Source organism: Salmo salar, chromosome ssa07 (genome assembly GCF_905237065.1).
Source record: "Salmo salar chromosome ssa07, Ssal_v3.1, whole genome shotgun sequence".
NCBI lineage: Eukaryota > Metazoa > Chordata > Actinopteri > Salmoniformes > Salmonidae > Salmo > Salmo salar.
In genome coordinates, this window is record NC_059448.1 from 57,538,376 (window position 1) to 57,565,772 (window position 27,397).

The 27,397-nt window shown below is 45.2% G+C and overlaps 1 protein-coding gene across 2 annotated transcripts; it reads right to left on the reverse strand.

The window, feature by feature from the left end:
* LOC123743791 (high mobility group protein HMGI-C) lies at nucleotides 1–27,397 on the reverse strand. Of its 2 annotated transcripts, none has more exons than XM_045722362.1 (3): nucleotides 26,583–27,396; nucleotides 12,763–12,849; nucleotides 1–103 (listed from the first exon to the last, which is right to left on the reverse strand). In XM_045722362.1, the coding sequence occupies exons 1-3, from the start codon at nucleotides 26,703–26,705 to the stop codon at nucleotides 38–40; spliced, it is 276 nt and encodes a 91-aa protein (XP_045578318.1). In that variant the 5' UTR covers nucleotides 26,706–27,396; the 3' UTR covers nucleotides 1–37. The 2 variants fall into 2 exon arrangements, with proteins under 2 accessions (XP_045578318.1, XP_045578319.1); XM_045722363.1 differs by lacking the exon at nucleotides 1–103 and adding an exon at nucleotides 11,404–11,702 and having other exon boundaries at nucleotides 26,583–27,397.

The window sequence follows — 27,397 nt, forward strand, 5'->3', positions numbered from 1 at the left end:
ACACACACACACACACTCAGTGTTTGGTGGAATGGGGTCAAAGGTGACTCACCCATTTCCTGGGTCTGCCTCTAGGTCTCTTCTCTCCAGAGGCCAGGGCTTTCTGCAAAGCAAACACAAGACTCGTCATTAGACACAACATATAGAAAATAAATCTAGAAACATATCAGAAATAAATCTAGAAAAATATCTAGAAATATATGTAGAAATATATCAATAAATAAATCTAGAAATATATCAAGAAATACATCTAGAAATATATGTAGAAATATATCAAGAAATAAATCTAGAAATATATCAAGAAATACATCTAGAAATATATATAGAAATATTTCTCATATATGATAGTTGTTATTTATTTATCCCCCTGCAGGGATAACAGATAAAACAAATACATTACCATGACATTTGACATCTTTGAAATGTATCAGATACTCTTATCCAGAGCTACTTACAATCAGTGATACACTGTTAGAAAAAAGGCTCTTATCCAGAGCTACTTACAATCAGTGATACACTGTTAGAAAAAAGGCTCTTATCCAGAGCTACTTACAATCAGTGATACACTGTTAGAAAAAAGACTCTTATCCAGAGCTACTTACAATCAGTGATACACTGTTAGAAAAAAGACTCTTATCCAGAGCTACTTACAATCAGTGATACACTGTTAGAAAAAAGACTCTTATCCAGAGCTACTTACAATCAGTGATACACTGTTAGAAAAAAGGCTCTTATCCAGAGCTACTTACAATCAGTGATACACTGTTAGAAAAAAGGCTCTTATCCAGAGCTACTTACAATCAGTGATACACTGTTAGAAAAAAGACTCTTATCCAGAGCTACTTACAATCAGTGATACACTGTTAGAAAAAAGACTCTTATCCAGAGCTACTTACAATCAGTGATACACTGTTAGAAAAATACTCTTATCCAGAGCTACTTACAATCAGTGATACACTGTTAGAAAAAAGACTCTTATCCAGAGCTACTTACAATCAGTGATACACTGTTAGAAAAAAGGCTCTTATCCAGAGCTACTTACAATCAGTGATACACTGTTAGAAAAAAGACTCTTATCCAGAGCTACTTACAATCAGTGATACACTGTTAGAAAAAAGACTTCCAGAATGGTTCTTTGGCTCTCCCCATAGGAGAACCCTTTGAAGAACCCTTTTGGGTTCTATGTAGAACCTTTCCTCTCCTCCTCCATCCATCCCTCCCTCCCCCTCCCTCCCTCCCTCCCTCCCTCCCTCCCTCCCTCCCTCCCTCCCTCCCTCCTACCATGCTCTATATCAGAGGAGTAGCAGCAAGATAAGCAGGTATGTCAGACAGGAAGTTACATCTTGTTCCAGTCTCTGAGCTCATCCTAACACTAACAGCTTCACTGTAATCAGTCCACTATGGGCCCTGGTCAAAAGTACACTCTTAGATAAAAGGGTTCCAAAAGGGTTCTTCCACTGTCTCCCACAGGAGAACCCTTTTTGGTTTCTGGTAGAACCCTTTTTGGTTCCAGGTAGAACTCTTTTGGGTTCCATGTAGTTGGGTTATCGCTGCACCTGCGATAAAATCTGGCAAATATGTGTACGCGACCAATAACATTTTATTTGATAATTGTCTCAGACGGTAGAGCTATACGGCTTCTTCTTCTCATGTCTCTGTGACTGCCTCGTCCTCTAACTCCTCCACCTCCTCTTCTACCTCCTCCTCTTCCACCTCCTCCTCTTCCACCTCCTTCTCGTCTACCTCCACCTCCTCCTCTACCTCCACCTCCTCCTCTACTTCCTCCTCTTCCTCCTTCTCGTCTACCTCCACCTCCTCCTCTACCTCCTCCTCTTCCACCTCCACCTCCTCCTCTACTTCCTACTCCTCCTACCCCTCCACCTCCTCTTCCACCACCTCCTCTACCTCCGACCCCCCTCCTCTTCCTCTACCTCCTCCTCTACCTCCCCCTCCTCCACCTCCTCTTCTACCTCCACCTCCTCCTCCTTTTCTACCTCCACCACCTCCTCCTCCTCTACCGCCTCCTCTTCCTCCTCCTCTTCCACCTCCACCTCCTCCTCCTTTTCTACCTCCACCTCCTCCTCCTCCTCTACCTCCTCCATTTCTACCTCCACCTCCTCCTCCTCCCCCTCCTCCTCCTCCTTTTCTACCTCCTCCACCTCCTCTACCTCCCCCTCCTCCTCTTCCACCTCCTCCTCCTCTTCCACCTCCTCTACCTCCCCCTCCTCCTCTTCCACCTCCTCCTCCTCTTCCACCTCCTCTACCTCCCCTCCTCCTCTTCCACCTCCTCCTCCTCTTCCACCTCCTCCTCCTCTACCTCCCCCTCCTCTACCTCCTCCTCCCCACCTCCCCCTCCTCTACCTCCCCCTCCTCCTCTTCCACCTCCTCCTCCTCTTCCTCCTCCACCTCCTCCACCAGAGAGCCAAGAGCCCTGTCCCAGGTTCCAGGGGAATTCTAGCCTAGGTATCCCTTACCCAACCAAACAGGAATGCAGGGTAAATATAGTGTGGCTTTGTGATGTTAACTGAGTCAACCTGAGTGTAGTGATGACTGGGTGGAAAACTATGCTATGTTGTACTTATCAGGAAAGGCATTGATGAATGGCCAACGCAATTTCCCTTGAAGGCCTCCATTATCAGCCAAATAATGATCATTTTGTGCAAAAACTCCAATTCAGACAGGCCCACCGGGCTAAAGATGGGCCATCAACTCTTACTGCCCTATGGCCAGTCCTCCCCTGTCTCAGAGAGATCCCCTCTGCAGGTGGCTCGTCTCACAGCCTCATCTCTCTGCTGAGATTATCTCTTATCTGCCAAACATCCCCACAACCACCCCTACTGCTCTGGAGGTTACTAGCCTACCAGTCACCAAACGTCAAAGCACAGACTAGAGCCAACTACATCTCAACAAACCAACAAGCCTAAAGGACTAAAAGCTAGTGAGATGATGATTCGCACAATAACACATTTATGTTGACATTTTTTCCTCAGGGACGTTTTCAACCTGTGTCTGTAGACGAGCTCGAATTTTCTACATTCCACCCTTATTCCCATGGTGTGCTGCAGACAGACACACAGACGAGATGCCCCCAGACAGACACACAGACGAGATGCCCCCAGACAGACACACAGACGAGATGCCCCCAGACAGACACACAGACGAGATGCCCCCAGACAGACACACAGACGAGATGCCCCCAGACAGACACACAGACGAGATGCCCCCAGACAGACACACAGACGAGATGCCCCCAGACAGACACACAGACGAGATGCCCCCAGACAGACACACAGACGAGATGCCCCCAGACAGACACACAGACGAGATGCCCCCAGACAGACACACAGACGAGATGCCCCCAGACAGACACACAGACGAGATGCCCCCAGACAGACACACAGACGAGATGCCCCCAGACAGACACACAGACGAGATGCCCCCAGACAGACACACAGACGAGATGCCCCCAGACAGACACACAGACGAGATGCCCCCAGACAGACACACAGACGAGATGCCCCCAGACAGACACACAGACGAGATGCCCCCAGACAGACACACAGACGAGATGCCCCCAGACAGACACACAGACGAGATGCCCCCAGACAGACACACAGACGAGATGCCGCCAGACAGGGGCCGTGTCTCAAATTACACCCTATTCCCGAATTAGTGCACTATTTTTGACCAGAGGCATTTGGGACACAGAACATGTTTACAGCAGGGATTAAGTCAGACTGGAACTTGACTGGTTAACAGTCTTCTGTCGTATTGTGAGACAACTTGACTGGTTAACAGTCTGTCGTATTGTTAGACAACTTGACTGGTTAACAGTCTGTCGTATTGTTAGACAACTTGACTGGTTAACAGTCTTCTGTCGTATTGTTAGACAACTTGACTGGTTAACAGTCTGTCGTATTGTTAGACAACTTGACTGGTTAACAGTCTGTCGTATTGTTAGACAACTTGACTGGTTAACAGTCTGTCGTATTGTTAGACAACTTGACTGGTTAACAGTCTGTCGTATTGTTAGACAACTTGACTGGTTAACAGTCTGTCGTATTGTTAGACAACTTGACTGGTTAACAGTCTGTCGTATTGTTAGACAACTTGGTATTGTAATCATTACCAGCACCTAAATATAAACATTACCAGCACCTAAATATAAACATTACCAGCACCTAAATATAAACATTACCAGCACCTAAATATATACATTACCAGCACCTAAATATATACATTACCAGCACCTAAATATAAACATTACCAGCACCTAAATATCAACATTACCAGCACCTAAATATAAACATTACCAGCACCTAAATATAAACATTACCAGCACCTAAATATATACATTACCAGCACCTAAATATAAACATTACCAGCACCTAAATATAAACATTACCAGCACCTAAATATAAACATTACCAGCACCTAAATACACACATTACCAGCACCTAAATATAAACATTACCAGCACCTAAATATAAACATTACCAGCACCTAAATATAAACATTACCAGCACCTAAATATATACATTACCAGCACCTAAATATAAAAATTACCAGCACCTAAATATAAACATTACCAGCACCTAAATATATACATTACCAGCACCTAAATATATACATTACCAGCACCTAAATATAAACATTACCAGCACCTAAATATAAACATTACCAGCACCTAAATATAAACATTAACAGCACCTAAATACACACATTACCAGCACCTAAATATAAACATTACCAGCACCTAAATATAAACATTACCAGCACCTAAATATAAACATTACCAGCACCTAAATATAAACATTACCAGCACCTAAATATAAACATTACCAGAACCTAAATTGAGTACCAGCACTTATTTCAGTCCACTTCAAGCACTGCTGCTCACCACCACTACAGCCAATCAGTGTTCTTTAACCCAGTTGTATGATTGCATTTTAATGAGGGGATTTAATGGTCTGTAACACAACACCCTCACAGTGTTTTCATTTAATGGTCTGCAACACAACACCCTCACAGTGTTTTCATTTAATGGTCTGTAACACAACACCCTCACAGTGTTTTCATTTAATGGTCTGTAACACAACACCCTCACAGTGTTTTCATTTAATGGTCTGCAACACAACACCCTCACAGTGTTTTCATTTAATGGTCTGCAACACAACACCCTCACAGTGTTTTCATTTAATGGTCTGCAACACAACACCCTCACAGTGTTTTCATTTAATGGTCTGTAACACAACACCCTCACAGTGTTTTCATTTAATGGTCTGCAACACAACACCCTCACAGTGTTTTCATTTAATGGTCTGTAACATAACACCCTCACAGTGTTTTCATTTAATGGTCTGCAACACAACACCCTCACAGTGTTTTAATTTAATGGTCTGCAACACAACACCCTCACAGTGTTTTAATTTAATGGTCTGCAACACAACACCCTCACAGTGTTTTCATTTAATGGTCTGCAACACAACACCCTCACAGTGTTTTCATTTAATGGTCTGTAACATAACACCCTCACAGTGTTTTCATTTAATGGTCTGTAACACAACACCCTCACAGTGTTTTAATTTAATGGTCTGTAACACAACACCCTCACAGTGTTTTCATTTAATGGTCTGTAACACAACACCCTCACAGTGTTTTCATTTAATGGTCTGTAACACAACACCCTCACAGTGTTTTAATTTAATGGTCTGTAACACAACACCCTCACAGTGTTTTCATTTAATGGTCTGTAACACAACACCCTCACAGTGTTTTCATTTAATGGTCTGTAACACAACACCCTCACAGTGTTTTAATTTAATGGTCTGTAACACAACACCTTCACAGTGTTTTAATTTAATGGTCTGTAACACAACACCCTCACAGTGTTTTCATTTAATGGTCTGTAACACAACACCCTCACAGTGTTTTCATTTAATGGTCTGCAACACAACACCCTCACAGTGTTTTCATTTAATGGTCTGCAACACAACACCCTCACAGTGTTTTCATTTAATGGTCTGTAACACAACACCCTCACAGTGTTTTCATTTAATGGTCTGTAACACAACACCCTCACAGTGTTTTCATTTAATGGTCTGTAACACAACACCCTCACAGTGTTTTAATTTAATGGTCTGTAACACAACACCCTCACAGTGTTTTCATTTAATGGTCTGTAACACAACACCCTCACATGTTAATGACTGGAATGATTGAATGAATAACTTGGGGATACAAGACAAGTTTCCACATATTCAGGGCTGTGCCAGCCAACTAGTACCTACATACATCATGTGTGGGGATCTGATAGGATCATGTTACAACACGTTTAAACCACTAAGGCCATAATTAACACGGCACAATGCTTTGGATAGGCCAGAATCTTAACCAATCCTAAGGCCATAATTAACACAGCACAATGCTTTGGATATGCCAGAATCTTAACCAATCCTAAGGACATAATTAACACGGCACAATGCTTTGGATAGGCCAGAATCTTAGCCAATCCTAAGGCCATAATTAACACGGCACAATGCTTTGGATAGGCCAGAATCTTAACCAATCCTAAGGCCATAATTAACACGGCACAATGCTTTGGATAGGCCAGAATCTCAACCAATCCTAAGGCCATAATTAACACAGCACAATGCTTTGGATAGGCCAGAATCTTAACCAATCCTAAGGCCATAATTAACATGGCACAATGCTTTGGATAGGCCAGAACCTTAACCAATCCTAAGGCCATAATTAACACAGCACAATGCTTTGGATAGGCCAGAATCTTAGCCAATCCTAAGGCCATAATTAACACGGCACAATGCTTTGGATAGGTCAGAATCTTAGCCAATCCTAACTCCTAGTTCAAATTAAAACATCACTCACTATAATTGTTACGATTGTCCATAACTCAGGCTGCTTCCTAAAAAGGCACCCTATTCCCTATATAGTGCACTACTTTTGACCAGAGCCCTATGGGAAGAGGGTGCAATTTGGAATTCAGTCTTAATTTATGAGGTCATCTGTTTTGGTTTATAAGCAATTAATAACTTGACGCTTCTTTCCCAGAAAGCACATCTGTGGCACACAATCAGGTCTGGGAAGTGGGGCATACTAACAATAGGGTGCCATTTGGGACGCAGAAGTGTGTCAAAGCCCTGTACATCAAGCCCTGTACATCAAGCACCAATTGTTATGAAAACTTGAAATCGGCCCTAATTAATCGGCCTTTCTGATTAATCGTCCGACCTCTAATATCAAGCCCTGTATATCAAGCCCTGTACCTCAAGCCCTGTATAACAAGCCCTGTATTTCAAGCCCTGCACATCAAGCCCTGCATATCAGGCCCTGTACATCAAGCCCTGTATATCAGGCCCTGTACATCAAGCACTGTACATCAAGCCCTGTATATCAAGCCCTGTATAACAAGCCCTGTATATCAAGCCCTGTATATCCAGCCCTGCATTTCAAGCCCTGCATATCAAGCCCTGTACATCAAGCCCTGTATATCAAGCCCTGTACATCAAGCCCTGTACTTCAAGCCCTGTATATCCAACCCTGTATATCCAGCCCTGTATATCCAGCCCTGTATATCAAGCCCTGCATATCAAAATCTGCAAAGCAAGCCCTGCATATCAATCCCTGCATATCAAGCCCTGTATATCAAGCTCTGTATATCCAGCCCGGTATATAAATCCCTGCATATCAAGGCCTGTATATCAAGCCCTGTATATCAAGCTCTGTATATCCAGCCCTGTATATCAAGCCCTGTATATCAAGCCCTGCCGACCGTACACATCCTCATATCATACACATCACCTCATCTTTCAGAATGGTAGTCGGTGTGATTGATTTGAGGAACAGAAAGTGAACGTTGAAGGTGCCTGCTCAGCTCTGGCTCCTTTCATCTTTTAGTAGGTGTATCTCCTTTACGTTTATCAGAACAATGCCATTTCCAGGCTTTCCTAGTCGATCGCCAAACAGTTCAGTAAAAAGGCGGATGATAAAGCCTTGCGTTCCTATTGTTTTCATTTGTTTCTCTCTGTTTGCACTAGGGGAGTTTGATTCAGCTGCCCTGCGTGCCGGGTAGTCGATCTGATCCCATTATGAACCAATTCATGTGTCTGAAGGTACAAACTCTGCCTACCCGGCGGGCGGGCCCGGAGAGCAAATCAAGTACACCTATAGGCCTACCCCTGGCCAATCAGATAGCTCAGATGACCTGCAGCCTCTACCAGCCAACAGCTAAGCTGATAGTCGACCACAGTGTGAGACTTCAAAACTTTTAAAACCACGACGAGAGAGAGACTGTCAACGAATACAGCAAATAGCTGCTGTTTATAAGAGTAAGTTCATGTTTAAGTTATTCAGCACTGTCAACACTTTATTCAACACTTTCATAAAGCCATAAAATGGCCGCTCCCTTATCCACTCACATTACAAAGTGTATCGATAGACGTGCATTGTTATTAACGGCTTGTGTCCATTTTTTAATATGGAGGAATATTTCACGTTCTCTGGTCATACGAGTAACAACATGAACTGGTGCATGAGGCCAGAAAACAATGAAGTGTGACTGGAGTTTCTCCATCCGCTGGAAGACTGATGGTCAGTCAGCGGAGGGAGGAAGAACAGAGGGACGGTGCTCTCTCTTTCTCCCTCTCTCCTTCCCTCTCTCTCTCTCTTTCTCCCTCTCTCCTTCCCTCTCTCTCTCTCTTTCTCCCTCTCTCCTTCCCTCTCTCTCTCTCTTTCTCCCTCTCTCCTTCCCTCTCTCTCTCTCTCTCTCCCTCTCTCCTTCCCTCTCTCTCTCTTTCTCCCTCTCTCCTTCCCTCTCTCTCTCTCTTTCTCCCTCTCTCCTTCCCTCTCTCTCTCTCCCTCTCTCCTTCCCTCTCTCTCTCTCTTTCTCCCTCTCTCCTTCCCTCTCTCTCTCTCTTTCTCCCTCTCTCCTTCCCCCTCTCTCTCTCTTTCTCCCTCTCTCCTTCCCCTCTCTCTCTCTTTCTCCCTCTCTCCTTCCCTCTCTCTCTCTCCCTCTCTCCTTCCCTCTCTCTCTCTCTTTCTCCCTCTCTCCTCCCCTCTCTCTCTCTTCTCCCTATCTCCTTCCCTCTCTCTCTCTCTCTTTCTCCCTCTCTCCTTCCCTCTCTCTCTCTCTCTTTCTCCCTCTCTCCTTCCCTCTCTCTCTCTTTCTCCCTCTCTCCTTCCCTCTCTCTCTCTCTTTCTCCCTCTCTCCTTCCCTCTCTACCTCCGCTGCTGAGACTGACCATCAGATGCAGCCTCTCTACTACTCTCTCTCTCTCTCTCTCTCCTTCCCTCTCTCTCTCTCTTTCTCCCTCTCTCCTTCCCTCTCTCCCTCCGCTGCTGAGACTGACCATCAGATGCAGCCTCTCTGCTGCTCTCTCCTTCCCTCTCTCTCTCTCTCCTTCCCCTCTCCTTCCCTCTCTCCCTCCATTGCTGAGACTGACCATCAGATGCAAGCACCATCAGTCCAGTAAAAATAAAAGCTAATTCAATTTATGCCTCGCAATTAATACAACAAATGAACAATTACCAGTGTGATCATATGCCTCACGTTTTGAAATATAAATATAAAATGGTCTGAGAAGAACAACATTGACAGGGCAATTTAAGAATAGTCAATATGCAGTGATAATGTATTGGGCCTATAGCCTACTGCACAAACCGCATTGCTACACAACTGTTTTTAATTGGTTAATGTTGCATAGACTTATCGGAGGGCCTGTTGTCCGGGCCTCTGGCTGTCTCTATGGGGGAGCCACAGAGTTCAATTCTCGGGCCGACTCTTTTCTCTGTTTACATCAATGATGTCGCTCTTGCTGCTGGTGATTCTTTGATCCACCTCTACGCAGACGACACCATTCTGTATACCTCTGGCCCCTCTTTGGACACTGTGTTAACAACCCTCCAGACGAGATTCAACGCCATACAACACTCCTTCCATGGCCTCCAACTGCTCCTAAATACAAGTAAAACTAAATGCATCCTCTTCAACCGCTCGCTGCCTGCACCTGCCCGCCCGTCCAGCATCACTACTCTGGACGGCTCTGACTTAGAATATGTGGACAACTACAAATACCTGGGTGTCTGGTTAGACTGTAAACTCTCCTTCCAGACTCACTTTAAACATCTCCGAAGCAAAATTAAATCTAGAACCGGCTTCCTATTTCACAACAAAGCATCCTTCACTCATGCTGCCAAACATACCGTCGTAAAACTGACTATCCTACCGATCCTCAACTTCGGTGATGTCATTTACAAAATAGCCTCCAACACTCTACTCAGCAAATTGGATGCAGTCTATCACAGCACCATCCGTTTTGTCACCAAAGCCCCATATACTACCCACCACTTCGACCTGTATGCTCTCGTCGGCTGACCCTCGCTTCATATTCGTCGCCAAACCCACTGGCTCCAGGTCATCTATAAGTTCTGCTAGGTAAAGCCCCGCCTTATCTCAGTTCACTGGTCACCATAGCAGCACCCACTCGTAGCACGTGCTCCAGCAGGTATATCTCACTGGTCACCCCCAAAGCCAATTCCTCCTTTGGCTGCCTTTCCTTCCAGTTCTCTGCTGCCAATGACTGGAACAAACTGCAAAAATCACTGAAGCTGGAGACTCATATCTCCCTCACTAACTTTAAGCACCAGCTGTCAGAGCAGCTCACAGATCACTGCACCTGTACATAGCCCATCTGTAAATAGCCCATCCTACTACCTCATCCCCATACTGTATTTATTTATTTATCTTGCTCCTTTGCACCCCAGTATCTCTACTTGCACACTCATCTTCTGCACATCTATCACTCCAGTGTTTAATTACTATATTGTAATTATTTCGCCACTATAGCCTATTTATTGCCTTACCTCCCTTATCCTACCTCATTAGCACACACTGTATATAGACTCTTTGTATTGTATTATTGACTGTATGTTTGCTTATTCCATGTGTAACTCTGTGTTGTTGTTTGTGTACCACTGCTTTGCTTTATCTTGGCCGGGTCACAGTTGTCACGACCTCCACCGAAGTCGGTCCCTCTCCTTGTTCGGGCGGCGTTCGGCGGTCGACGTCACCGGCCTTCTAGCCATCGCCGATCCACTTTTCATTTTTCATTTGTTTTGTCTTTGTCTTACACACCTGGTTTCAATCCCCCCAATTACTTGTTCATTATTTAACCCTCTGTTCCTCCATGTTTGTTTGTGAGTGATTGTTTGTATGTAAGACGGTCCGTTATGTGGGCTAGATTATTGTATTATATTTGTCTATTTTGAGTAAATGGCGTTTATTTACTCATATCTGCTGTCCTGCGCCTGACTCCTCTACACCAGCTACACACAGACCTCATTACAGCAGTTGTAAATGAGAACTTGTTCTCAACTAGCCTACCTGGTTAAATTAAGGTGAAATGAAATAAATAAATAAAATGATGTTTTTTTAAGTCATGTTTATAAAAAAATCTCAGCGGTAGATCATCGGCTTGCGTTTTGACTCAGAAAGTGACCTGGGCTCAGAAAAATGTTGGTGACCACTGCTGCCTGTTGGCTCATAGAAGGAAGCTGCTGTAGACTGCTGCCTGTTGGCTCATAGAAGGAAGCTGCTGTAGACTGCTGCCTGTTGGCTCATAGAAGGAAGCTGCTGTAGACTGCTGCCTGTTGGCTCATAGAAGGAAGCTGCTGTAGACTGCTGCCTGTTGGCTCATAGAAGGAAGCTGCTGAAATGGGAGTCTAGATTTGGACGTGTTGTCATTGCATTGACAATAATCTGCCAAATACATGAGTCATCCTACTGTTGTTTTACAAAACAATGTTTACAATGCCAGGAACGAGGGTTTAATTCCTGCTGGGGCCACCCATAGAACGAGGGTTTAATTCCTGCTGGGGCCACCCATAGGACAAGGGTTTAATTCCTGCTGGGGCCACCCATAGGACAAGGGTTTAATTCCTGCTGGGGCCACCCATAGGACAAGGGTTTAATTCCTGCTGGGGCCACCCATAGAACGAGGGTTTAATTCCTGCTGGGGCCACCCATAGGACAAGGGTTTAATTCCTGCTGGGGCCACCCATAGGACAAGGGTTTAATTCCTGCTGGGGCCACCCATAGGACAAGGGTTTAATTCCTGCTGGGGCCACCCATAGGACAAGGGTTTAATTCCTGCTGGGGCCACCCATAGGACAACGGTTTAATTCCTGCTGGGGCCACCCATAGGACAACGGTTTAATTCCTGCTGGGGCCACCCATAGGACAACGGTTTAATTCCTGCTGGGGCCAGCAATAGGACAAGGGTTGAATTCCTGCTGGGGCCACCCATAGGACAAGGGTTTAATTCCTGCTGGGGCCACCCATAGGACAAGGGTTTAATTCCTGCTGGGGCCACCCATAGGACAAGGGTTGAATTCCTGCTGGGGCCACCCATAGGACAAGGGTTTAATTCCTGCTGGGGCCACCCATAGGACAAGGGTTGAATTCCTGCTGGGGCCACCCATAGGACAAGGGTTTAATTCCTGCTGGGGCCACCCATAGGACAAGGGTTGAATTCCTATATACAATAGCACTGTGTCACTGCATGTGTGTCAGGGTTAGGGTGAGGTGATGAGGTGTCAGGGTGTGTGTGTGTATGTGTGTGTGTGTGTGTGTGTGTGTGTGTGTGTGTGTGTGTGTGTGTGCGTGCGTGCGTGCGTGCGTGCGTGCGTGCGTGCGTGCGTGCGTGCGTGCGTGTGTGTGTTAAAGTTCAGTAGCATGGTTCTCACCCTGGCGGCTGCCTTGGAGGGGCATTTGTTCTTGCTGCCTCTGGGACGACCCCTTGGTCGTTTAGGGACGGGCTCTCCAGTAGGTTCCTATGGGCAGACAGACAGTCAGTCAGACAGAAAGACATAGAGACAGTCAGACAGACAGTCAGACAGACATAGAAACAGTCAGACAGACAGAGAGACCGTCAGACAGAGAGACCGTCAGACAGAGAGACAGTCAGACAGACATAGAAACAGTCAGACAGACAGAGAGACCGTCAGACAGAGAGACCGTCAGACAGAGAGACCGTCAGACAGAGAGACAGTCAGACAGACAGACATGGAGACAGTCAGACAGACAGACAGACATGAAGACAGTCAGACAGACAGTCAGACAGACATGGAGACAGTCAGACTGACATAGAGACAGTCAGACAGACAGACAGAGAGACAGTCAGACAGACAAAAAGACAGTCAGACAGACATAGAGACAGTCAGACAGTATGAGATAGAGACAGTCAGTCAGACCGTCAGAGAGACAGTCAGAGAGACAGTCAGACAGACATAGGGACAGTCAGAGACATAGAAACAGTCAGACAGACATAGATACAGTCAGACAGGCAGAGAGACAGTTAGACAGACAGAAAGACAGACATAGAGACAGTGAGACAGTCAGACAGACATCGAGACAGTCAGACATAGAGACAGTCAGACAGACAGTCAGACAGACATAGAAACAGTCAGACAGACAGAGAGACCGTCAGACAGAGAGACCGTCAGACAGAGAGACAGTCAGACAGACAGACATGGAGACAGTCAGACAGACATGAAGACAGTCAGACAGACAGTCAGACAGACATGGAGACAGTCAGACTGACATAGAGACAGTCAGACAGACAGACAGAGAGACAGTCAGACAGACAAAAGACAGTCAGACAGACATAGAGACAGTCAGACAGTATGAGATAGAGACAGTCAGTCAGACCGTCAGAGAGACAGTCAGAGAGACAGTCAGACAGACATAGGGACAGTCAGAGAGACATAGAGAGTCTGTCTACCATTTACTGGTGGTCTCTTAGTCTGTCTACTGGTGGTCTCTCAGTCTGTCTACTGGTGGTCTCTTAGTCTGTCTACCATTTACTGGTGGTCTCTTAGTCTGTCTACTGGTGGTCTCTCAGTCTGTCTACTGGTGGTCTCTTAGTCTGTCTACCATTTACTGGTGGTCTCTTAGTCTGTCTACTGGTGGTCTCTTAGTCTGTCTACCATTTACTGGTGGTCTCTTAGTCTGTCTACCATTTACTGGTGGTCTCTTAGTCTGTCTACTGGTGGTCTCTTAGTCTGTCTACCATTTACTGGTGGTCTCAGTCTGTCTACTGGTGGTCTCTTAGTCTGTCTACTGGTGGTCTCAGTCTGTCTACTGGTGGTCTCAGTCTGTCTACTGGTGGTCTCTTAGTCTGTCTACTGGTGGTCTCTTAGTCTGTCTACCATTTACTGGTGGTCTCTTAGTCTGTCTACTGGTGGTCTCTTGATCTGTCTACCATTTACTGGTGGTCTCTTAGTCTGTCTACTGGTGGTATCTTAGTCTGTCTACTGGTGGTCTCTTAGTCTGTCTACTGGTGGTCTCTTAGTCTGTCTACCATTTACTGGTGGTCTCTTAGTCTGTCTACTGGTGGTCTCTTAGTCTGTCTACTGGTGGTCTCTTAGTCTGTCTACCATTTACTGGTGGTCTCAGTCTGTCTACTGGTGGTCTCTTAGTCTGTCTACCATTTACTGGTGGTCTCTTAGTCTGTCTACTGGTGGTCTCTTAGTCTGTCTACCATTTACTGGTGGTCTCTTAGTCTGTCTACTGGTGGTCTCTTAGTCTGTCTACTGGTGGTCTCTTAGTCTGTCTACTGGTGGTCTCTTAGTCTGTCTACTGGTGGTCTCTTAGTCTGTCTACCATTTACTGGTGGTCTCTTAGTCTGTCTACCATTTACTGGTGGTCTCTTAGTCTGTCTACTGGTGGTCTCTTAGTCTGTCTACTGGTGGTCTCTTAGTCTGTCTACCATTTACTGGTGGTCTCTAGTCTGTCTACCATTTACTGGTGGTCTCTTAGTCTGTCTACCATTTACTGGTGGTCTCTAGTCTGTCTACCATGTGCGTGAGAGCGAGACAGAGAGTTGTTTCTGCATTAAAAAAACTAAATCTGAATCTTAGATCTGAACTGATACCTGTAGAGAACCATTCACACAGACCTGATACCTGTAGAGAACCATTCACACTGACCTGATACCTGTAGAGAACCATTCACACAGACCTGATACCTGTAGAGAACCATTCACACTGACCTGATACCTGTAGAGAACCATTCACACTGACCTGATACCTGTAGAGAACCATTCACACTGACCTGATACCTGTAGAGAACCATTCACACAGACCTGATACCTGTAGAGAACCATTCACACTGACCTGATACCTGTAGAGAACCATTCACACAGACCTGATACCTGTAGAGAACCATTCACACTGACCTGATACCTGTAGAGAACCACCTGATACCTGTAGAGAACCATTCACACTGACCTGATACCTGTAGAGAACCATTCACACAGACCTGATACCTGTAGAGAACCATTCACACAGACCTGATACCTGTAGAGAACCATTCACACAGACCTGATACCTGTAGAGAACCATTCACACAGACCTGATACCTGTAGAGAACCATTCACACAGACCTGATACCTGTAGAGAACCACCTGATACCTGTAGAGAACCATTCACACAGACCTGATACCTGTAGAGAACCATTCACACTGACCTGATACCTGTAGAGAACCATTCACACACACCTGATACCTGTAGAGAACCACCTGATATCTGTAGAGAACCATTCACACAGACCTGATACCTGTAGAGAACCACCTGATACCTGTAGAGAACCATTCACACAGACCTGATACCTGTAGAGAACCATTCACACAGACCTGATACCTGTAGAGAACTATTCACACTGACCCGATACCTGTAGAGAACCATTCACACTGACCTGATACCTGTAGAGAACCATTCACACAGACCTGATACCTGTAGAGAACCATTCACACAGACCTGATACCTGTAGAGAACCATTCACACAGACCTGATACCTGTAGAGAACCATTCACACAGACCTGATACTTGTAGAGAACCATTCACACTGACCTGATACCTGTAGAGAACCACCTGATACCTGTAGAGAACCATTCACACAGACCTGATACTTGTAGAGAACCATTCACACTGACCTGATACCTGTAGAGAACCACCTGATACCTGTAGAGAACCATTCACACAGACCTGATACCTGTAGAGAACCATTCACACTGACCTGATACCTGTAGAGAACCATTCACACTGACCTGATACCTGTAGAGAACCATTCACACAGACCTGATACCTGTAGAGAACCATTCACACAGACCTGATACCTGTAGAGAACCATTCACACAGACCTGATACCCGTAGAGAACCATTCACACAGACCTGATACCTGTAGAGAACCATTCACACAGACCTGATACCTGTAGAGAACCATTCACACTGACCTGATACCTGTAGAGAACCATTCACACTGACCTGATACCTGTAGAGAACCATTCACACAGACCTGATACCTGTAGAGAACCACCTGATATCTGTAGAGAACCATTCACACTGTCCTGATACCTGTAGAGAACCATTCACACAGACCTGATACCTGTAGAGAACCATTCACACAGACCTGATACCTGTAGAGAACCATTCACACTGACCTGATACCTGTAGAGAACCACCTGATACCTGTAGAGAACCATTCACACTGACCTGATACCTGTAGAGAACCATTCACACAGACCTGATACCTGTAGAGAACCATTCACACAGACCTGATACCTGTAGAGAACCATTCACACTGTCCTGATACCTGTAGAGAACCATTCACACAGACCTGATACCTGTAGAGAACCATTCACACAGACCTGATACCTGTAGAGAACCATTCACACAGACCTGATACCTGTAGAGAACCATTCACACAGACCTGATACTTGTAGAGAACCATTCACACTGACCTGATACCTGTAGAGAACCACCTGATACCTGTAGAGAACCATTCACACTGACCTGATACCTGTAGAGAACCATTCACACTGACCTGATACCTGTAGAGAACCACCTGATACCTGTAGAGAACCACCTGATACCTGTAGAGAACCATTCACACTGACCTGATACCTGTAGAGAACCACCTGATACCTGCAGAGAACCACCTGATACCTGTAGAGAACCATTCACACTGACCTGATACCTTTAGAGAACCATTCACACAGACCTGATACCTGTAGAGAACCATTCACACAGACCTGATACCTGTAGAGAACCATTCACACTGACCTGATACCTGTAGGGAACCATTCACACTGACCTGATACCTGTAGAGAACCATTCACACTGACCTGATACCTGTAGAGAACTATTCACACTGACCTGATACCTGTAGAGAACCATTCACACTGACCTGATACCTGTAGAGAACCATTCACACTGACCTGATACCTGTAGAGAACCATTCACACTGACCTGATACCTGTAGAGAACCATTCACACAGACCTGATACCTGTAGAGAACCATTCACACTGACCTGATACCTGTAGAGAACCATTCACACAGACCTGATACCTGTAGAGAACCATTCACACAGACCTGATACCTGTAGAGAACCATTCACACTGACCTGATACCTGTAGAGAACCATTCACACTGACCTGATACCTGTAGAGAACCACCTGATATCTGTAGAGAACCATTCACACAGACCTGATACCTGTAGAGAACCATTCACACTGACCTGATACCTGTAGAGAACCATTCACACTGACCTGATACCTGTAGAGAACCATTCACACTGACCTGATACCTGTAGAGAACCATTCACACAGACCTGATACCTGTAGAGAACCATTCACACAGACCTGATACCTGTAGAGAACCATTCACACAGACCTGATACCTGTAGAGAACCATTCACACTGACCTGATACCTGTAGAGAACCATTCACACAGACCTGAAACCTGTAGAGAACCATTCACACTGACCTGATACCTGTAGAGAACCATTCACACAGACCTGATACCTGTAGAGAACCATTCACACTGACCTGATACCTGTAGAGAACCATTCACACAGACCTGATACCTGTAGAAAACCATTCACACTGACCTGATACCTGTAGAGAACCACCTGATACCTGTAGAGAACCATTCACACAGACCTGATACCTGTAGAGAACCATTCACACTGACCTGATACCTGTAGAGAACCATTCACACAGACCTGATACCTGTAGAGAACCACCTGATACCTGTAGAGAACCATTCACACTGACATGATACCTGTAGAGAACCATTCACACTGACCTGATACCTGCAGAGAACCATTCACACTGACCTGATACCTGTAGAGAACCATTCACACTGACCTGATACCTGCAGAGAACCATTCACACTGACCTGATACCTGCAGAGAACCATTCACACTGACCTGATACCTGTAGAGAACCATTCACACTGACCTGATACCTGTAGAGAACCACCTGATACCTGTAGAGAACCATTCACACAGACCTGATACCTGTAGAGAACCATTCACACTGACCTGATACCTGTAGAGAACCATTCACACAGACCTGATACTTGTAGAGAACCATTCACACTGACCTGATACCTGTAGAGAACCACCTGATACCTGTAGAGAACCATTCACACAGACCTGATACTTGTAGAGAACCATTCACACTGACCTGATACCTGTAGAGAACCACCTGATACCTGTAGAGAACCATTCACACAGACCTGATACCTGTAGAGAACCATTCACACTGACCTGATACCTGTAGAGAACCATTCACACTGACCTGATACCTGTAGAGAACCATTCACACAGACCTGATACCTGTAGAGAACCATTCACACAGACCTGATACCTGTAGAGAACCATTCACACAGACCTGATACCTGTAGAGAACCATTCACACAGACCTGATACCTGTAGAGAACCATTCACACTGACCTGATACCTGTAGAGAACCATTCACACTGACCTGATACCTGTAGAGAACCATTCACACAGACCTGATACCTGTAGAGAACCACCTGATATCTGTAGAGAACCATTCACACTGTCCTGATACCTGTAGAGAACCATTCACACAGACCTGATACCTGTAGAGAACCATTCACACAGACCTGATACCTGTAGAGAACCATTCACACTGACCTGATACCTGTAGAGAACCCACAACCTGATACCTGTAGAGAACCATTCACACTGACCTGATACCTGTAGAGAACCATTCACACAGACCTGATACCTGTAGAGAACCATTCACACAGACCTGATACCTGTAGAGAACCATTCACACAGACCTGATACCTGTAGAGAACCATTCACACAGACCTGATACCTGTAGAGAACCATTCACACAGACCTGATACCTGTAGAGAACCATTCACACAGACCTGATACCTGTAGAGAACCATTCACACAGACCTGATACCTGTAGAGAACCATTCACACAGACCTGATACCTGTAGAGAACCATTCACACTGACCTGATACCTGTAGAGAACCATTCACACTGACCTGATACCTGTAGAGAACCATTCATACAGAACCTGATACCTGTAGAGAACCATTCACACTGACCTGATACCTGTAGAGAACCATTCACACAGACCTGATACCTGTAGAGAACCAAGACCTGATACCTGTAGAGAACCATTCACACGACCTGATACCTGTAGAGAACCATTACACCTGATACCTGTAGAGAACCATTCACACAGACCTGATACCTGTAGAGAACCATTCACACTGACCTGATACCTGTAGAGAACCATTCACACAGACCTGATACCTGTAGAGAACCATTCACACTGACCTGATACCTGTAGAGAACCATTCACACAGACCTGATACCTGTAGAGAACCATTCACACTGACCTGATACCTGTAGAGAACCATTCACACTGACCTGATACCTGTAGAGAACCATTCACACTGACCTGATACCTGTAGAGAACCATTCACACAGACCTGATACCTGTAGAGAACCATTCACACTGACCTGATACCTGTAGAGAACCATTCACACAGACCTGATACCTGTAGAGAACCATTCACACTGACCTGATACCTGTAGAGAACCATTCACACAGACCTGATACCTGTAGAGAACCATTCACACTGACCTGATACCTGTAGAGAACCATTCACACAGACCTGATACCTGTAGAGAACCATTCACACAGACCTGATACCTGTAGAGAACCATTCACACAGACCTGATACCTGTAGAGAACCATTCACACTGACCTGATACCTGTAGAGAACCATTCACACTGACCTGATACCTGTAGAGAACCATTCACACAGACCTGATACCTGTAGAGAACCATTCACACAGACCTGATACCTGTAGAGAACCATTCACACAGACCTGATACCTGTAGAGAACCATTCACACAGACCTGATACCTGTAGAGAACCATTCACACTGACCTGATACCTGTAGAGAACCATTCACACAGACCTGATACCTGTAGAGAACCATTCACACAGACCTGATACCTGTAGAGAACCATTCACACAGACCTGATACCTGTAGAGAACCATTCACACAGACCTGATACCTGTAGAGAACCATTCACACTGACCTGATACCTGTAGAGAACCATTCACACAGACCTGATACCTGTAGAGAACCATTCACACAGACCTGATACCTGTAGAGAACCCACCTGATACCTGTAGAGAACCATTCACACTGACCTGATACCTGTAGAGAACCACACAACCTGATACCTGTAGAGAACCATTCACACAGACCTGATACCTGTAGAGAACCATTCACACTGACCTGATACCTGTAGAGAACCATTCACACAGACCTGATACCTGTAGAGAACCATTCACACAGACCTGATACCTGTAGAGAACCATTCACACAGACCTGATACCTGTAGAGAACCATTCACACTGTAGACCACCTGATACCTGTAGAGAACCATTCACACAGACCTGATACCTGTAGAGAACCATTCACACTGACCTGATACCTGTAGAGAACCATTCACACTGACCTGATACCTGTAGAGAACCACCTGATATCTGTAGAGAACCATTCACACAGACCTGATACCTGTAGAGAACCATTCACACTGACCTGATACCTGTAGAGAACCATTCACACTGACCTGATACCTGTAGAGAACCATTCACACTGACCTGATACCTGTAGAGAACCATTCACACAGACCTGATACCTGTAGAGAACCATTCACACAGACCTGATACCTGTAGAGAACCATTCACACAGACCTGATACCTGTAGAGAACCATTCACACTGACCTGATACCTGTAGAGAACCATTCACACAGACCTGAAACCTGTAGAGAACCATTCACACTGACCTGATACCTGTAGAGAACCATTCACACAGACCTGATACCTGTAGAGAACCATTCACACTGACCTGATACCTGTAGAGAACCATTCACACAGACCTGATACCTGTAGAGAACCATTCACACTGACCTGATACCTGTAGAGAACCTGACCTGATACCTGTAGAGAACCATTCACACAGACCTGATACCTGTAGAGAACCATTCACACTGACCTGATACCTGTAGAGAACCATTCACACAGTGTACCTGTGAGAAACCTGATACCTGTAGAGAACCATTCACACTGACCTGATACCTGTAGAGAACCATTCACACTGACCTGATACCTGTAGAGAACCATTCACACTGACCTGATACCTGTAGAGAACCATTCACACTGACCTGATACCTGTAGAGAACCATTCACACTGACCTGATACCTGTAGAGAACCATTCACACTGACCTGATACCTGTAGAGAACCATTCACACTGACCTGATACCTGTAGAGAACCTACCTGATACCTGTAGAGAACCATTCACACAGACCTGATACCTGTAGAGAACCATTCACACTGACCTGATACCTGTAGAGAACCATTCACACAGACCTGATACCTGTAGAGAACCCACCTGATACCTGTAGAGAACCATTCACACTGACCTGATACCTGTAGAGAACCATTCACACTGACCTGATACCTGCAGAGAACCATTCACACTGACCTGATACCTGTAGAGAACCATTCACACAGACCTGATACCTGTAGAGAACCATTCACACAGACCTGATACCTGTAGAGAACCATTCACACTGACCTGATACCTGTAGAGAACCATTCACACTGACCTGATACCTGTAGAGAACCATTCACACTGACCTGATACCTGTAGAGAACCATTCACACTGACCTGATACCTGTAGAGAACCATTCACACTGACCTGATACCTGTAGAGAACCATTCACACAGACCTGATACCTGTAGAGAACCACCTGATACCTGTAGAGAACCATTCACACTGACCTGATACCTGTAGAGAACCATTCACACTGACCTGATACCTGTAGAGAACCATTCACACTGACCTGATACCTGTAGAGAACCATTCACACTGACCTGATACCTGTAGAGAACCATTCACACTGACCTGATACCTGTAGAGAACCATTCACACACACCTGATACCTGTAGAGAACCATTCACACAGACCTGATACCTGTAGAGAACCATTCACACTGACCTGATACCTGTAGAGAACCATTCACACAGACCTGATACCTGTAGAGAACCATTCACACTGACCTGATACCTGTAGAGAACCATTCACACTGACCTGATACCTGTAGAGAACCACCTGATACCTGTAGAGAACCATTCACACAGACCTGATACCTGTAGAGAACCATTCACACTGACCTGATACCTGTAGAGAACCATTCACACAGACCTGATACCTGTAGAGAACCATTCACACAGACCTGATACCTGTAGAGAACCATTCACACTGACATGATACCTGTAGAGAACCATTCACACTGACCTGATACCTGCAGAGAACCATTCACACTGACCTGATACCTGTAGAGAACCATTCACACAGACCTGATACCTGTAGAGAACCATTCACACAGACCTGATACCTGTAGAGAACCATTCACACAGACCTGATACCTGTAGAGAACCATTCACACAGACCTGATACCTGTAGAGAACCACCTGATACCTGTAGAGAACCATTCACACTGACCTGATACCTGTAGAGAACCATTCACACTGACCTGATACCTGTAGAGAACCATTCACACAGACCTGATACCTGTAGAGAACCATTCACACAGACCTGATACCTGTAGAGAACCATTCACACAGACCTGATACCTGTAGAGAACCATTCACACAGACCTGATACCTGTAGAGAACCATTCACACAGACCTGATACCTGTAGAGAACCATTCACACAGACCTGATACCTGTAGAGAACCATTCACACTGACCTGATACCTGTAGAGAACCATTCACACTGACCTGATACCTGTAGAGAACCATTCACACTGACCTGATACGTGTAGAGAACTATTCACACTGACCTGATACCTGTAGAGAACCATTCACACAGACCTGATACCTGTAGAGAACCATTCACACTGACCTGATACCTGTAGAGAACCATTCACACTGACCTGATACCTGTAGAGAACCATTCACACAGACCTGATACCTGTAGAGAACCATTCACACTGACCTGATACCTGTAGAGAACCACCTGATACCTGTAGAGAACCATTCACACTGACCTGATACCTGTAGAGAACTATTCACACTGACCTGATACCTGTAGAGAACCATTCACACAGACCTGATACCTGTAGAGAACCATTCACACAGACCTGATACCTGTAGAGAACCATTCACACTGACCTGATACCTGTAGAGAACCACCTGATACCTGTAGAGAACCATTCACACTGACCTGATACCTGTAGAGAACTATTCACACTGACCTGATACCTGTAGAGAACCATTCACACAGACCTGATACCTGTAGAGAACCATTCACACTGACCTGATACCTGTAGAGAACCATTCACACAGACCTGATACCTGTAGAGAACCATTCACACAGACCTGATACCTGTAGAGAACCATTCACACTGACCTGATACCTGTAGAGAACCATTCACACTGACCTGATACCTGTAGAGAACCATTCACACTGACCTGATACCTGTAGAGAACCATTCACACTGACCTGATACCTGTAGAGAACCATTCACACAGACCTGATACCTGTAGAGAACCATTCACACTGACATGATACCTGTAGAGAACCATTCACACTGACCTGATACCTGTAGAGAACCATTCACACAGACCTGATACCTGTAGAGAACCATTCACACAGACCTGATACCTGTAGAGAACCATTCACACAGACCTGATACCTGTAGAGAACCATTCACACAGACCTGATACCTGTAGAGAACCATTCACACTGACCTGATACCTGCAGAGAACCATTCACACTGACCTGATACCTGTAGAGAACCATTCACACTGACCTGATACCTGTAGAGAACCATTCACACAGACCTGATACCTGTAGAGAACCATTCACACTGACCTGATACCTGTAGAGAACCATTCACACTGACCTGATACCTGTAGAGAACCATTCACACTGACCTGATACCTGTAGAGAACCATTCACACTGACCTGATACCTGTAGAGAACCATTCACACTGACCTGATACCTGTAGAGAACCATTCACACAGACCTGATACCTGTAGAGAACCATTCACACAGACCTGATACCTGTAGAGAACCATTCACACTGACCTGATACCTGTAGAGAACTATTCACACAGACCTGATACCTGTAGAGAACCATTCACACTGACCCGATACCTGTAGAGAACCATTCACACAGACCTGATACCTGTAGAGAACCATTCACACTGACCTGATACCTGTAGAGAACCATTCACACTGACCTGATACTTGTAGAGAACCATTCACACAGACCTGATACCTGTAGAGAACCATTCACACTGACCTGATACCTGTAGAGAACCATTCACACTGACCTGATACCTGTAGAGAACCATTCACACAGACCTGATACCTGTAGAGAACCATTCACACAGACCTGATACCTGTAGAGAACCATTCACACAGACCTGATACCTGTAGAGAACCATTCACACTGACCTGATACCTGTAGAGAACCACCTGATATCTGTAGAGAACCATTCACACAGACCTGATACCTGTAGAGAACCATTCACACTGACCTGATACCTGTAGAGAACCATTCACACAGACCTGATACCTGTAGAGAACCATTCACACTGACCTGATACCTGTAGAGAACCATTCACACTGACCTGATACCTGTAGAGAACCACCTGATACCTGTAGAGAACCATTCACACTGACCTGATACCTGTAGAGAACCATTCACACTGACCTGATACCTGTTTTCTGGTTACAGGTTCTGTGAAAATGCAGGAATCATGACTAGGTCTTTTTGTGGTTATTAATTGACTGTTTTTTTTAACCCCCATACCCCTTTCAGATAACAGCTGCTGTACAGAAGCTGGCATGGTAAATTAGTGGGATATTTGTCTGGTTATAAAAGGGGTATGTAACGCCAAACTGTTATGCTTTGGTCACCAGTTGTTGTTTTTGCATTTAAAAAAAAAACGTCATGTGTTTTATGAATGATGATGTGAGTCACATTACGACTTCCTTTAGGCACTGAATCATATCCTTTATTAACAGTAAACACATCTACATGAAGACTTTAAATACATATCGGGTGTGTGAGTCAACTTGATGGAATATCTTCTAATGAACATCACCTAGCTATAAGATCACTAGGCATGGTCAATCAAAACATAGCCTGAATAGGTCCCTACACAGGGACAGCGTGTGTATAGCCTGAATAGGTCCCTACACAGGGACAGCGTGTGTGTATAGCCTGAATAGGTCCCTACACAGGGACAGCGTGTGTATAGCCTGAATAGGTCCCTACACAGGGACAGCGTGTGTATAGCCTGAATAGGTCCCTACACAGGGACAGCGTGTGTATAGCCTGAATAGGTCCCTACACAGGGACAGCGTGTGTATAGCCTGAATAGGTCCCTACACAGGGACAGCGTGTGTATAGCCTGAATAGGTCCCTACACAGGGACAGCGTGTGTATAGCCTGAATAGGTCCCTACACAGGGACAGCGTGTGTATAGCCTGTCTGTCTCCAATCAAATACAAACCAAATTGTTGAGTCGTTCACGGCAAAGTTATATTGAAGGAAATGTGTTACAAAGTAAATGACTGTGTAGCAGCTATGCATAGGCTCAACCTATAGCCGAGATTTACTGGCGAAGCTAAGGGGATAAAACATCCTTACGGTCTATATCATTTCTAAAATAGAAACAGCCGTTACAATTTCACACAATTATATTATTCCCTGTATATTTCAAATACATGGAATTGTATAGTTCTGCGATCCTATATGTTGTTGAATCGTGAAAGTAAACCTGGGCGGTTCGATGGGCTTATCTACAACGACTGAGTCCTCTCTACTTACAATCATTACCAACCTTAACGTCCTAGAACCGCATTTCAAAACAAACCGAAACCGTTTTGTAAAACAGTAACAACAACATTCCATGTTTTACTGTCTCTGCACATCGGTTTGATTGTTCCAGGTTTTGCGTTAACAACATCGGTACAGCGCTGCAAGCTGCATCCGGACAGAGTTGCCTATCCCCAAAGCGCAATGGGAACACACACACACACACACACTAGCATAGTAGCAACTGCATATATGTCTGACATGTATGTTAACCTACATCGGATTAATAAATACATTAAGACCGACCTTAACAGGCTTCCTCGGTCTGCCCGGTCTGCGCTTGGCCGGAGCCTCTGCAGCCGCCGCTGGCTCCTGCTCCTGGGTCCCGGTCCCTGAACTCTCCCCGGCTTCTTCACCGCGTGCACTCATTGTGACTTTGTACCAAAATAGTAATCTCTCCTGCAGCAGTTTCTAGTCTACTGTACTACTACACACGGTCAGCCTGGAGCCTATCCTGCCCTGCCTGCCTGCCTGCCTGCACACCAACCGACCACACCACCAGCCACCGGACGTCCTGGTGCACGATTTTGAGAGGGGGAATCCTCTTGTTGTAAACTAATGCACGAATCAACCGGTGTGTAGTCTATCAAAATGAATCGGAATAAGTTGGTGCTACTGAAAAGAAAAAACTAAATAAATAAAAAACGCCTGAGGGAGATGTTGCTTGAGTGTATTATGAACAGCACGTGCTGCCCACTTCGGTATTTGGCTCAGTTTAAAAAAAACTCCCCGTCTCCCCTTTCTGTGGAAGTGGGTGGGGGGTGGCTTTGGTGATAAAATAAGCCCGTGATCGATTGGAATTTCAGCTCCCGTCGTTACAAATGAGCGGGAGAACTATTGAAATGAAATGGTGACAGCAGCCGCACTGTCAAATCCACGTGTCACGATTTGACTGACAAATAACAATAACTAGACTTTTATACCCTAGGCTATATGGCCGGGGCAAGAGTTTTTTTTTACATGGATTGGCAAGACTACAAAAAACAGAGGGCATTATAAATGCATCTCCACAGCCCACACGAAACCAGCCTACTCACTGAATGAGAATGAGGTAAAAAAAA

Coding starts and splice junctions, on each gene's coding strand:
- LOC123743791 (XM_045722362.1), bottom strand. CDS start 26,705: ATGAGTGCACGCGGTGAAGAAGCCGGGGAGAGTTCAGGGACCGGGACC. Junction 12,850..26,582: donor GACCGAGGAAGCCTGTTAAG/GTCGGTCTTAAT, acceptor GTCTGCCCATAG/GAACCTACTGGAGAGCCCGT. Junction 104..12,762: donor CCTCCAAGGCAGCCGCCAGG/GTGAGAACCATG, acceptor TTTGCTTTGCAG/AAAGCCCTGGCCTCTGGAGA.